At 49.5% G+C, this 11,344-nt stretch overlaps 3 protein-coding genes across 11 annotated transcripts; 1 reads left to right on the top strand and 2 right to left on the bottom strand.

The window, feature by feature from the left end:
• Positions 1–761: 761 nt before the first annotated feature.
• On the bottom strand, positions 762–3,019 carry LOC118505145 (4-coumarate--CoA ligase 1-like). The gene is made up of 4 exons (XM_036040519.1): positions 2,726–3,019; positions 2,454–2,664; positions 2,033–2,381; positions 762–1,970 (listed from the first exon to the last, which is right to left on the bottom strand). Exons 1-4 carry the CDS (start codon positions 2,852–2,854, stop codon positions 980–982), a joined length of 1,680 nt encoding a protein of 559 aa, XP_035896412.1. The 5' UTR covers positions 2,855–3,019; the 3' UTR covers positions 762–979.
• A 1,529-nt stretch (positions 3,020–4,548) lies between these two features.
• LOC118505110 lies at positions 4,549–11,000 on the bottom strand. 9 transcript variants are annotated; one of them, XM_036040451.1, is made up of 3 exons: positions 10,709–11,000; positions 6,812–7,087; positions 4,549–6,726 (listed from the first exon to the last, which is right to left on the bottom strand). In XM_036040451.1, exons 2-3 carry the CDS (start codon positions 7,070–7,072, stop codon positions 4,999–5,001), a joined length of 1,989 nt encoding a protein of 662 aa, XP_035896344.1. In that variant the 5' UTR covers positions 7,073–7,087; positions 10,709–11,000; the 3' UTR covers positions 4,549–4,998. The 9 variants fall into 9 exon arrangements, with proteins under 9 accessions (XP_035896344.1, XP_035896327.1, XP_035896335.1 ...); XM_036040434.1 differs by lacking the exon at positions 10,709–11,000 and adding an exon at positions 10,464–10,701; XM_036040442.1 differs by lacking the exon at positions 10,709–11,000 and adding an exon at positions 7,252–7,498.
• Positions 7,544–8,389, top strand: LOC118505143. Its single transcript, XM_036040504.1, has 3 exons — positions 7,544–7,886; positions 7,956–8,079; positions 8,156–8,389. The coding sequence occupies exons 1-3, from the start codon at positions 7,778–7,780 to the stop codon at positions 8,265–8,267; spliced, it is 345 nt and encodes a 114-aa protein (XP_035896397.1). The 5' UTR covers positions 7,544–7,777; the 3' UTR covers positions 8,268–8,389.
• Positions 11,001–11,344: the final 344 nt, after the last annotated feature.

Below are 11,344 nucleotides of genomic sequence, written 5' to 3'. Positions count from 1 at the left end.
TCTTCGGTGGCGTTAGGTCCTCGCGAGAACTTGGAATGTGTGAGGTCCAGACACTTGGATTTTTGGAGCTGATATTAACAGGCAGTCACCTACAGGGTGCTCCAGGAAAATCTTCACACTTTAATATAGGGACATCCTGAGTTAAAAACTACCTACTTTAGATGACATTCTACACGTGAATAACGGTATGCCAGGACACATCCAAAGAGGTAGGATTATATTTCTCCACAGCTGGTCAGATCAGGAAAAACCTGCGGAATTGTCCTCATATCCTAAATTGCCGTGAAATTGCCTAAATCCCATGGCGGTTTGCAAGAACATGCAACTTGCATCATGACACCTATTTGGAGAATCATCCACAGAATACCTGCCCACATTTTCTGGAGCTTTTTGCCAGCAAAACATCGTCAAAGAAGGATTAAAAGATGTCTCCAATGGTTGTACAGATCACTTCAAATCATCAGTCAAACCTGAGGATTCTATGTGAGGATTCTGAAGGACCTGATATTGTCCTAGACCTTCTTCCCTGACGATCGAAGATCTGAAACGTGAAGTTTTGGTTTAAGGTTCGGAGGTCCTCCAGGAGCCTGGAACTTAATCCGTTAAACGTATTGAGCATAAGTCTGCAAGCCATCTCATCTTCATCTAGAGACCCTCAAGACTATTATAATACCTGTGTGACAGTCGTAAATCTACATTCATACGACGTGTTCTACATCAGTCTTAAAGAGGCCTTATGTACAAACATATTCAAGATAATGTTGCTATTGATTATGATAATTGATTTTTATTGTTTGTTTACCCTGTAGTATGTCTACATGAATTGTGTGCCGTTGACCTGCCCGCTCCGATTATGGAGACCACTCCAACCAGCTTCAAGATATTACACCCCGCTTATCAGTTTCTTTAAGTAAGCTGTTGCGTAAAACTCACCAACAATTGAGTTATCGAATTAAACAGTCCGTTGATAAGAGCGCCCTTACAGCTTGGCCCGCCTGTTCTCCCCACTCACCAGCTCGCGTAACTCGCGGCGCAGAACCTTACCGCTCAGGTTCTTCGGAATGGCGTCGATGAACCGGACTCCACCGTGCAGCCGCTTTGCCGCGGACGCACGGTCCGCTACGAACTTCACAATCTCCGTCTCGCTAACGGCAGCCCCGGCATCGTTCGGTTGCCGTACAACGAACGCCAACGGTAGCTCGCCCGCCGCCTCATCCGGAACACCGATAACGGCCGCATCCAGCACGGCGGGATGAGTCAGCAGAACAGCTTCAATCTCTGCCGGTGGCACTTGGTACCCTTTGTACTTGATCAGCTCCTTCAGCCGGTCCACGACGAAAAACTCGCCATCCTCATCGTAGTACCCAACGTCACCCGAATGCAGCCAACCCTCGGTATCGATCGTGTAGCGCGTTGCCTGCTCATCACCAATATATCCCTTCATGACCTGGGTACCGCGGAAGCAAAGCTCGCCGCGCTCGTTCGGCCCGAGACTTTTGCCCGTGGTTGGATCAACCACCTTTACCTGCGTGCCTATCTGCACGCGTCCAACACTGCCCGGTTTGTGGTCCTCCCCGCTCTGGATGAGTGTGGCCAGCGTTAGCTCACTCATACCATACCCTTGACGTATGTGCTGTACGTGCGGTAGCCGCTGCAGTACTAGCTCCTCCGTCTCACGGGACAGTGGAGCAGCACCACAGATGATCGTACGCACACTGGTAAGATCGTAGCTATCGACGAGTGGATGCTTAGCCAGGAACAGCACAATAGGAGGCACCGACAGGAGTGTATTGCAGCGATACGTTTCGATACAGCCGAGGTAAAGAAAGTCCTCAAACTTGGGCAACGCCACCATACGCTCCTTAATGCAGAGAACGTTGATGAGGCTAAGGCAACCAAACGCGTGGAACCAGGGCAATACACACAGGACCACCATCGGATCCTCCGTCTCCGTCAGTGAGTTTGATTCTCTGTAAAGGTGGTGGAGATAGGAAAGTTATCGATGCTAGAATCTCTTCCCAGCAATACGTACTCTGTCAAGGCTACACTAGCCATTACGTTCGCCTGGGTTAGTTGAACACCCTTCGGCAGGCCGGTCGTACCGGACGAGCACATGATCAAGGCGACGTGCTCCTGCACGTTCGTAGGTACAATGTCCATTGCCAGAGGATTAACGAACGAAACCGGGGCAACGAACTGTTCCATCAGTGTGTAAGGCACACTGGCAGACGCATCTTCACACAGATTTTCATCCCCAAACAGTACCAAGCGTTCGATGAAGCTAGTGCACTGGTGAGCTGCTGCAACTACCCGATCAGCGGCAAATGCGGACAGAAAGACGATACGGGGTCTTGACAAATTAAACGCGTGCACGAACTCCCCTACAAAAAAGGATGTAAGTTAGCTTAAGATTGATTGTAGAAGAAGGATTCTAACGAAGTACGCCCACGTACGTTCGCTGTAGGTAAGGTTGATGGGAGCGACTGTAGCACCGAGCAGAAAGGACCCAACCAGTATGGTCGGAAACTCGAGCCGATTCTCCGAGACTAGCCCTATTACGTCACCGCTCCGTATGCCAACATCCCGCCGTAGACACTCGGCCACTCGAGCGCCCTGCTCCAGCAACTCCATGTACGTAGTTTCCGTTCCGTAAACTCCATCGATCTGTAAAGAAATGAATATCGCAGCTAGTGCACATCCTCAGATAGACCACTTCCAGACCTACCAACGCTATATCGGAACCGTTCTGCAACAGCTTGCTCCGCACGAAGCTACCCAACGATCCACACCCAGCAGTAATGTCCGATTTGTGCGGCGGACCGCTTACAATACGTTCGCTCTCCTGGTTCGTCATCTTCCGAAGCGTGTGCGCACTCTTGAACAGCTGCCGGCAGTGTAAGTGTGCGGACCGTACCCGGTTGGTGACTCGGTTGCGCTATCGCGCGATATTGACTGACGACAGCACCGAGCCCATATCGGATGCGGTCGCTATCAAATGCACCCCTCCGATGACTGAACTGATTCAATCGATTAGCCATCCTATCCAACTTAAGCCCACAGCAGCAGGACAGGGCGCAGCTGTTGCCCATGTGTGTTGCATCGCTTTCAAACGAGGTTCGAGTTTATCTTGCACTGGTGTTGCTAAAACGCTTTGATCTCGTTTAGCTGTAATCGCGAAAAACGACCTTCAACTCTTGCTTTGTCGTCTTCTTATTGCGTTAAGCTCTTTGTGCAAAAGATCGGTTAACTTTTTGCGGACTTATGTGCTTGTGTTAAAAATATATCTATCTAGGGTGCTTTTTTCGTCAACTCATCGGCTGGTTTTATCTGCTGTTCTTCTTCCATTTCGCTTAGTCTTTTAGCTTTTTTATTTATTATGCATTAATAATTAAATTTAAATCTTTCCATGTTATTACAAATCAGTTTGAGAAGCTTTTTGTAACACTTTACAAATATTTTAAATAGTTTACATCAAGTGTGTTGTTTACATCGATGACGCGGAATGACTACTACTAGCGCCATCTAGCTATCAAAGGGCGAACTTTTGCCTAAGCACAAGCACAGCGCAGGCGTAGAAAAGCTTTTTGGAGCTTTGTGTGTAAGCTTCGCTTCGCTCCCATTAAGCTCTGGCTGGTCGTGTGGTCGTGGCCGGAATGTGCAATTTGTGTGTTTAATATATTGCCAAATCGAGCGCCATGTCAGCCACCGGTTATTGACGAACATAATATCATCAGAAGCCGAATGAACTCGATATCCAGTCCCGATAGCTCCATACTCACTGAGGGTGATGAGGTCGAAGAGCGCGATGAGGTCGAAGATTGCGAAGAGGCCGAAGAGGCTGGACCTACCTTTTTGAAATGGAAGAGCGAACTCGGAGCCCTCATTTTATTGAGGCGAGCCCTCCTGCTCTCGAGCTCACTACCCATCTCTAAACACTGAGCAAATGCTTAAGACCCCGAACTTTCATTATGCACCAAAATGTATCTTCATGTGAGCTGGTTGTGAGGTCTTCGGAGACTCGATCATTCAGAAGATCCCCAAACTCCACGAGGAGCCTCGTGACTCCAGCTCAGTCAACAGGAGGTGTTAGGGGCCTCCAACTATCATTCTGCTTAGGACCTCTAAGGGACTTGATCCGCCCCAGATTCTAGCTCCTCTGACGCATCAACGCCCCATTACTCCATCTCAGTTCATGTCGACGAACCTCAAAAAACTTCAAGGACTTGGTCGTCCGGCATCATTCTCATTACATGACCACACTTCGTCGGGCGATAATAAGCTACATAACGGTGAGATCGCTATAGAATTAGAGATTGTAGGGCTCCTCATTGTAAAGATGTCCAACATATACGTGGCCAACGATTCTTCTGCGTATCCTCCTTCCGAACCCGAAGTGAAGTTTTGGTCAGAGTCTGTGTCTTAGAGGCTTGTGTGAGTGCTCTATACCGTCCCATGTTCCAAGATTTGGACGACTTCAAAGATCTGTAATTTCGGTCATAGGAAACCCCCGAACGGGAACTTCATAAAGAGCAAAAAGAACTAAAAAAGTGTTCTACGAAACCAAAAATTATGTATTTGCTTTATTTTTCTTGTATTTTTTTTTCATTTTTAAAGAAATTTCCTCCATGCTACACCCTACAGCGTCGGGTATGGCAAGGCCGTGTGTGTCGTGTGTTTTGTCTAACAACTAATGAAAAAATAAATAATTGAACAATACATACTATAAAAGAAGGAATCATAGGGAGCATCATAGTAACAAACGCGGTAACAAAAACTGTGACTATTCGCCTGGTGTAGGAGGTGGGCTGAAACGGGGGGGCGTGGGTTGAAGGAACGGAGCACAGAACATTGTCCAGACGTAGTCTAAGAGGGGGGTGGAGGTGGCGGGGGGAGTTTGGATCCTACTAGAGCAGGCTGTAGAGCTGTGCTGAAGGCTAGTCTCGGCCAGCGATTGCACTTGGTTTACTTGTCTTCATGTTCTTTTTGGTAGCTCTTAGTTTAAATCTTGAAGCTGATGCTGTACGGACGATCGTTGTAGTGGGGGATGCGGGGCAGCGGGTACGGTGCCTTCACGCCCAGCCGGACGTGGGACGGGATGCGACGCACCGGTCGGAACTTCTGCGCGTTCGAGACGATCGGTGGGCGGCTAGGGTTGCCGAGGTCGAGCGGACGCTTCGCTGCCTGCGCCTTCAGGTACTCGATCTGCTGCCGGAGTGCCTCCTTCTCCAGCTTCTCGTCCTCCTGCGACTTCAGGAACTGGTGGTAGTGGGGCCGGCCGGCCGGGCTACCGTCGCCGAGCAGCTGCGCCACCAGCGACTCGTCCTTCAGCGCGTGCTCCGAGTTGAGGAAGCTCTCGATCTGGCCCTTGGCCGCTATACCGGCACCTAGATGGTCGGCGGGATACAAATTGGGGACATCTTGTAGTTTAAATTTTGGCCGAAAGTCGAGAGGGTTAGGATTAACAATGCTACCGGTATTGCCGAGCGTGTGCGCGTGTAGGTGTGCGTGTGACTGGGCCGGGTGCGGTATCGTCTGCTGTGGTTGCTGCTGTTGCTGTTGTGGGTGATGTTGAAGGTGATGTGACAGATGGTGTGCCGACTGGGGCAGTTTGTGGTGTGGTGATGTGTTCTTGGTCAGTGTACCGGGCAGCTTGTGTCCGGCGTTGCCGAACGTGCCACCCTCGCTGGTTAGCTTAATGTTCTTCACGTCAAAGTCGGTTGCGAACTTGCTGCCCAGGTTCGCGCCGACGGACGGCCCGCCGACTCCAAGTTTCGGGTATTTGCCCTTGCTTGGAGCCGGTTCGGCCGAACTTTCGTAGCTCTCCTCGGCAGCGTAATGGCCCTTGCCGAAGTAGGAGCCGTACTTGTAGTTCTCCTCGCTGTCGAGCTCGTACGGTGCTCGGCCAGCCCCATTGCCATTACCTATGAGTCCTTCGCCAAAGTGCTTGAGCGTGCTGAGCGTCGACTTCACTAGCGGTGGCGGTTCGGCAAAGTTAAACTTGCTCTTGGACGAGCCTGATCCACCGGGCTGCTTTTGATTGCCGAAGCTACCACTGTCAAAGCTTCCGAGCCCGGTAAAGTGATTGCTGGCCGACGCTAGGGACCCACTGCCGAACGATTCCTCGTCGATGGTCAGCTTCGGTTTCTGCTTGGTCTTGCCGGCGAGCGCACCGATCCCACCGTCCTCGTACTTGAACGGCACCTTCTTCACCTTGCCCTCGAACCCGAACGAGCTGCCGGTGGCCGAAGGAAACGTGCCGCTGGACCCACGGTGTTTGCCACCCGCACCAAGCTTGGTCTTGCCCGAGCTATGTCCCAGACTGGCATACACGTCGTACTCGGTCGAGTCGTCCAGATGTGCCAGTTTGCCGGCCGCCTTACTACTGCTCGGTGTCGGATGCGAGATGGAAAATTTGCTCGAAATAGCGGACGATGTTTTCGTCTTGCCACCGAGCCCGACAATCGAGGTCGAATCGAGCAGATGCGAACTGCTACCGGCCGTCAGCTTCGGTTTGGCGTAGTCACCGTTCAGAAAGTCGAACGCTCCGCTCGCTGGCTTTCGGTCCTTGTTGTTGGCGTTGGTCGTTGGCAGAAGGGAGGCTTTTTTGTGATTTTTAAAGCTGCTGAAGCTGCTGGACTCTTCGTCCGAACTCGAACCGTCCAGTACACCACCATCGGACCCACCGCCGGAAAGCTTGGTGCTGCCGAACGTGTACTCGGAGAATGACTGTCGGTCGGAGGAATGATACAAATGGATGTCCTCAATTAGCAAGACCCCATGCAGTGGCGTACGCCTTCCCCAACACACTTACCGTAAGTTTATCGCCATCCGATTTGAAGCTACCGGGTACACTGCCAGAACCGATACTGCCCGACACGGGGTACGAGTCGCTTACCGTGTACAAATCTTTACCGTTCGGCTTGAACTTGCTCTCCGACCCTTCGCTGTCATCTGTCAGCGGGCTTACTGTGGTTGTCGTGGAACCTCGACGATACAGTGGACGTCGCCGTTCGATACCCTCGGCTGATGTCATTACCAGCAACACCACCATCATCACCACTAAGGTCCTCATTGTTCTGGACGGTATCTGAATGGAGATCAATGGATAAAACATTCTGACTTGTAACTTCCATAGTACTAGTTCGAGCTAAACATTGAAGAGATACATTCTAGCCAAAGTCCTCAAAGTACAAACGATTTTCAATACATCTCAGCAGCTTCGAACTAATCTTACATAGTTGATACACTGACCTTGCCATTACGTTCCTATCGGACAGATACGAGTTCTAGTGAAGTTCGAAAACCAAAACATGCTCCACATGTAGAATCTCAACACAACCGGACGTAACCCTCCCATTCCGGTATTCCCGGTAATATTGCGCACAGCTGTCCTACTTCCAGTGTTAGATCACGATGATGTGGTAAATAACAAAAACAGAAAGCAAGTTGTCCGAATCGCCCAAAATCGTCATTGCAAACCGACCCGTTTTCGATTGTAATGTACCTCCTAAAGAATTCTCTCTCCTACACTCAGACGTACCTCTCTCTCTCTTTCTCTCCTTCCGCTCGGTCTATCTCTATCTTGCTCAAACCGAGCGATACCCTCGTGAACTTGAAGTTGCTTGTTGACCAGTCTATAACCAGTTGTTCCTGGCGATACCTTCGGTGCAATCACATCTCATCGAGAGCTCGGTGGCTGTAGAACGATCCGATCGAGACGCACAGACAGTCGTTGCACGTGTTTTGCAGGAAGCGCTAAAGTCAACAATCAACCACCATGAAACCGGCTATCAACCGTACGGTGCTCGTTGCATTGGTGCTGTTTGCCTGCCTGGCGTCCATTGCCCAGGCCTACGTGTACATCATTCCCGACGCCAAAAGTCCAGGTAACATGGCCCGGTTCGCCATACTAAACGCCACCGTTTTGCTAAGATCGTTTTTTTTTTGCTTGTCAGATCAAGAAGGTCATTGCTACGATGAAACGCTAAAAATATCCGTTCCCGTGAACGAAGTTCGACAGCGTCCGGAGAAATGTGAATCGATGAGCTGTGGCAGTGACTACTCGCTGCATGTGGCAGGGTGAGTAACTTGAAACGATAACTCCAGTCTCAGAGATGCATGGGAAGTACAACAATGATTCTCATTCATCGTTCAGGTGCGGAGTTATTGGAGCTGGCCCGGGAATGATCATTACCAAGACGGACTACTCGAAACCCTACCCAGACTGCTGCCCACACGTGGTGATGACTTCGGATAATTTAGTATGAGCGTAAGCTACATCGCAAACGAAATTGTCCCCACACAGTGTAATCAGTTACCTCGTCAAGCAGCAGCATACTTGAGATCTAAATATAAAGCTCGTAGTTATACAAAATTGTTTAAAAAAAAAGTGTTTTGAGTCACATACTGATGTCACAAGCGGTTGTAGTGTCATATGTCATGTCATGGGGGGCACTGTTACTGATAAGGTCTCAGCACAAAATAGGAAGAGATTATTGGAGCTGATATAGCTCTCCTGAACATTGAAGTTCAATTTGAGATTAGGAACGTACAACCCCAGACTCTTCCGTACGAGCAGTCTGAGGTTTTTGGATTGCGCCCTTCCTGAAGATGATGATCTCAGAATGTTTTATCAAGCACGCAAAGCAATAACATGAATATCCAACAACCGTAAGTATCCAACAAACATGGTGAAAAAAAAACAATGGCGCTGCTACTCGCTTTCAGATACAAACAGACACACACACTCGACCAACCAATTTGAACGGCACTACTCGGGGCTGAGCAATTGTTTACCTGCTTATAGCCCGGGCATATTTCCATAAAACCGCGCAAGTGCGCTAAAAATAACACTTTCTGCAAAGTTGTTGCAGATAACCCCGCAGGCCAAAGCGCCGACCGGAAGGGCCAATACGTAGAAATGGAAAGTTTTACACCAGCGTGGAGTTGTCGCACCTCCGCTCCTCCCTCCCCCTCCACCTCCACCCCTTCCACACAAGAGACCTAGAGCACGGGTAAACAGCTTTCCACACGGTCGGCAGCAAGCAACCCTGCCCCCAAAGTGATTGGGGGAGCCTAACCGACCCAGAAAACCCCACTGTGGTTGGACGTCCCATGCAAGGCAACACTAGGGAACCTCCGGTGAGGAGGCGGGATGCGAGTTGTTGATGATGATGATGGTGAGGTGGGGAAAAGAAAAACTCCACATGCCACCGGGGATGATGCAGGAGACGCACATTCGGCACTTTCTTCTTTGTCCGTACCGAATCCGTGGTTCCGATTTCTAGCAATTTATCGTCTCTTCCAGCAATCAAGCATCAAGGCCCGCACAGTGATGCATGTGATAAGCATCAGCGTTCGATTTACCTCAAATTTTGTTTGCTTACTTATGCTTTTTCCCCCCCCTCTCTCTCGCCTCTCGAGTCTGCAAGGGGGGCTTGTCTTGATGTTTCAATCGACATCGTTTTGGAAAGGTTTTCCAATGGTACAGCGTATTTGGGTCCTCGCCCACAGACAAATGCTACATCGGAAGCTTTCCCCAGGAAAGACCAAGCAACAACAAAACCTTTCTTGGTGAGACCTTATTTTCGTAGATTTGCAATTTATGCAACCGCGTTGCTTGACGCCACACAATTCGACACAAGTCTTGGAACAGCCAAGATATTGAGATTTACTGATCTCTGACTGACAACCATAACGATATCAGGCAACGCGCCCCTCAACAACTATAAAAGATGCTCAATCCTCCTCATACACATCTGCATATTATGACAGAAATGCGGTGTAAGCGCGATGGGCTAGAAAATCGTTTACAACCACGGACCGCTTCGTTAGGTTCGGTGGTTTACTGGCAGTGTCGTAAAATTTGGTTGCGGCAGTTAGGCTCGCAGCGGCCATTTGCTCCGCTACTTCGACAACATGATTGACCAGATTTTATTGTTGTCGAAATTAAAAGTTTTCAAAGGTAACTCAACACCACTGATTGTGCAACGACGATCGTGGACTCAACTTCGATAATTGAAAGCGTAAGTAAAAGTGATATTGGTTGCAGGAATTGATCCTAGAGAATCTGGACGATAAACGATACTTGATGCCTTGGAACAGTCTCAGAAACAGTGAGCTAGTTAGTTACCAGAGCTTCCTTAGATTGGCTGGATATGCTCCAAATCCCCTTTCTGAGGCCTGGAGATAGTACAAAGTTTCCGAGTAGAAGACCTGGACTCTATCACACTTTCTCGATAATGTTCAAGATAATCTGGAAAATGTTCTACAGATAGAACTGGAACTATTTCAGCACTATCATTACTCAGAGAGAGCTATAAGATGGAGATATGAGTTCTGAGATATTCCAAAATGTCCTCCGGTTAATTTTGAGCACCGAGACTTGAGATGGCTTTCGAGCCTTATAATGATAGCGCACCTAGCATTAGAATGATATCATCGAGCACAGTGTTACCCATTACCATTTGCCGTCTGTCGCAAATTGCACTTAGAAGGGTTGATTGAAGGATTGGCAACTATATGACAGAACGGGCTAGAATGTGTGTTATCGAAAGTGTTTATCTCACTCACACGTACTAAGCACACGAATCGTGTCCTCTCTCGCACAAACCACGGAAGATCTAGTTGTCACTGATTACTTTTTTTTTTTTTGTTGCACCAAAGTCACCAAGGACCCTGTTGTCTAACGATCCTGACGATCACTCACTTTATTGCTCTGGCCCGCGGCTCTGCTACCGTTCTTCACACTCTCAACACACGGGTACGGCTACAACTGGGGTCCTGCTGCTCCCGGGGGTCGCTTATTTTCCGCTGGTAAGCTCGCTGACGATCCACACTCTCCGAGACCCTGTACCGCATGGGATGGTAATCTGGCCGAAACTAAGCAATTTCCAGCACTTCCGATCGGTTTTATAGCCTTTCTCCGCGGCGGCTTACCCAATCAGCCAGCCCAACGATTTCCTATTGCCGGGTTGCGATGGCAAACCATGGTTACCCTATTACTGCCCGATTTCTTCCCGCTGCTTCCACACACGCTGATGCCGGCCCGGCCAGACCCAGCTGCGCGTGCCATCCCCTTCTCCCCCCCCCCTCCTCCCTGTTCCCAAGCGTTGGGCTGTTGATTGAAGATTGTGGGGCTACTTTAAACTTTTGAAGCTCCAATTGCCATTGCCCATATCTTACACTTCTTTTCATCGCCCTCCTCTCGTTATTTGGTGTGTGTGTGTGTGTCTGCTTTTTCTTTCCCCTCACTCATCTGTTTTACTATCTCTCCCCCAACCCCTTTCTGCGTACACCGGCCTCACACTCTCTCTCTCTCTCTCGCGCGCGCACGCACCCTCCC

Source organism: Anopheles stephensi, chromosome X (assembly GCF_013141755.1).
Source record: "Anopheles stephensi strain Indian chromosome X, UCI_ANSTEP_V1.0, whole genome shotgun sequence".
NCBI lineage: Eukaryota > Metazoa > Arthropoda > Insecta > Diptera > Culicidae > Anopheles > Anopheles stephensi.
Note: the sequence above shows the minus strand (reverse complement) of the source record. Positions and strands in the feature narration are given on the sequence as shown.

Excerpts from the sequence above, each read along its gene's own strand:
- LOC118505145 (XM_036040519.1), bottom strand. The coding sequence starts at position 2,854 with ATGACGAACCAGGAGAGCGAACGTATTGTAAGCGGTCCGCCGCACAAA. Across the intron at positions 2,665-2,725 it reads ACGGTTCCGATATAGCGTTG|ATCGATGGAGTTTACGGAAC; the intron begins GTAGGTCTGGAA and ends ATTTCTTTACAG. Across the intron at positions 2,382-2,453 it reads CAACCTTACCTACAGCGAAC|GGGAGTTCGTGCACGCGTTT; the intron begins GTACGTGGGCGT and ends CCTTTTTTGTAG.
- LOC118505110 (XM_036040416.1), bottom strand. The coding sequence starts at position 7,114 with ATGTTTTATCCATTGATCTCCATTCAGATACCGTCCAGAACAATGAGG. Across the intron at positions 6,727-6,811 it reads CGGATGGCGATAAACTTACG|TCATTCTCCGAGTACACGTT; the intron begins GTAAGTGTGTTG and ends TCCGACCGACAG.
- LOC118505143 (XM_036040504.1), top strand. The coding sequence starts at position 7,778 with ATGAAACCGGCTATCAACCGTACGGTGCTCGTTGCATTGGTGCTGTTT. Across the intron at positions 7,887-7,955 it reads TCCCGACGCCAAAAGTCCAG|ATCAAGAAGGTCATTGCTAC; the intron begins GTAACATGGCCC and ends TTTGCTTGTCAG. Across the intron at positions 8,080-8,155 it reads TACTCGCTGCATGTGGCAGG|GTGCGGAGTTATTGGAGCTG; the intron begins GTGAGTAACTTG and ends TTCATCGTTCAG.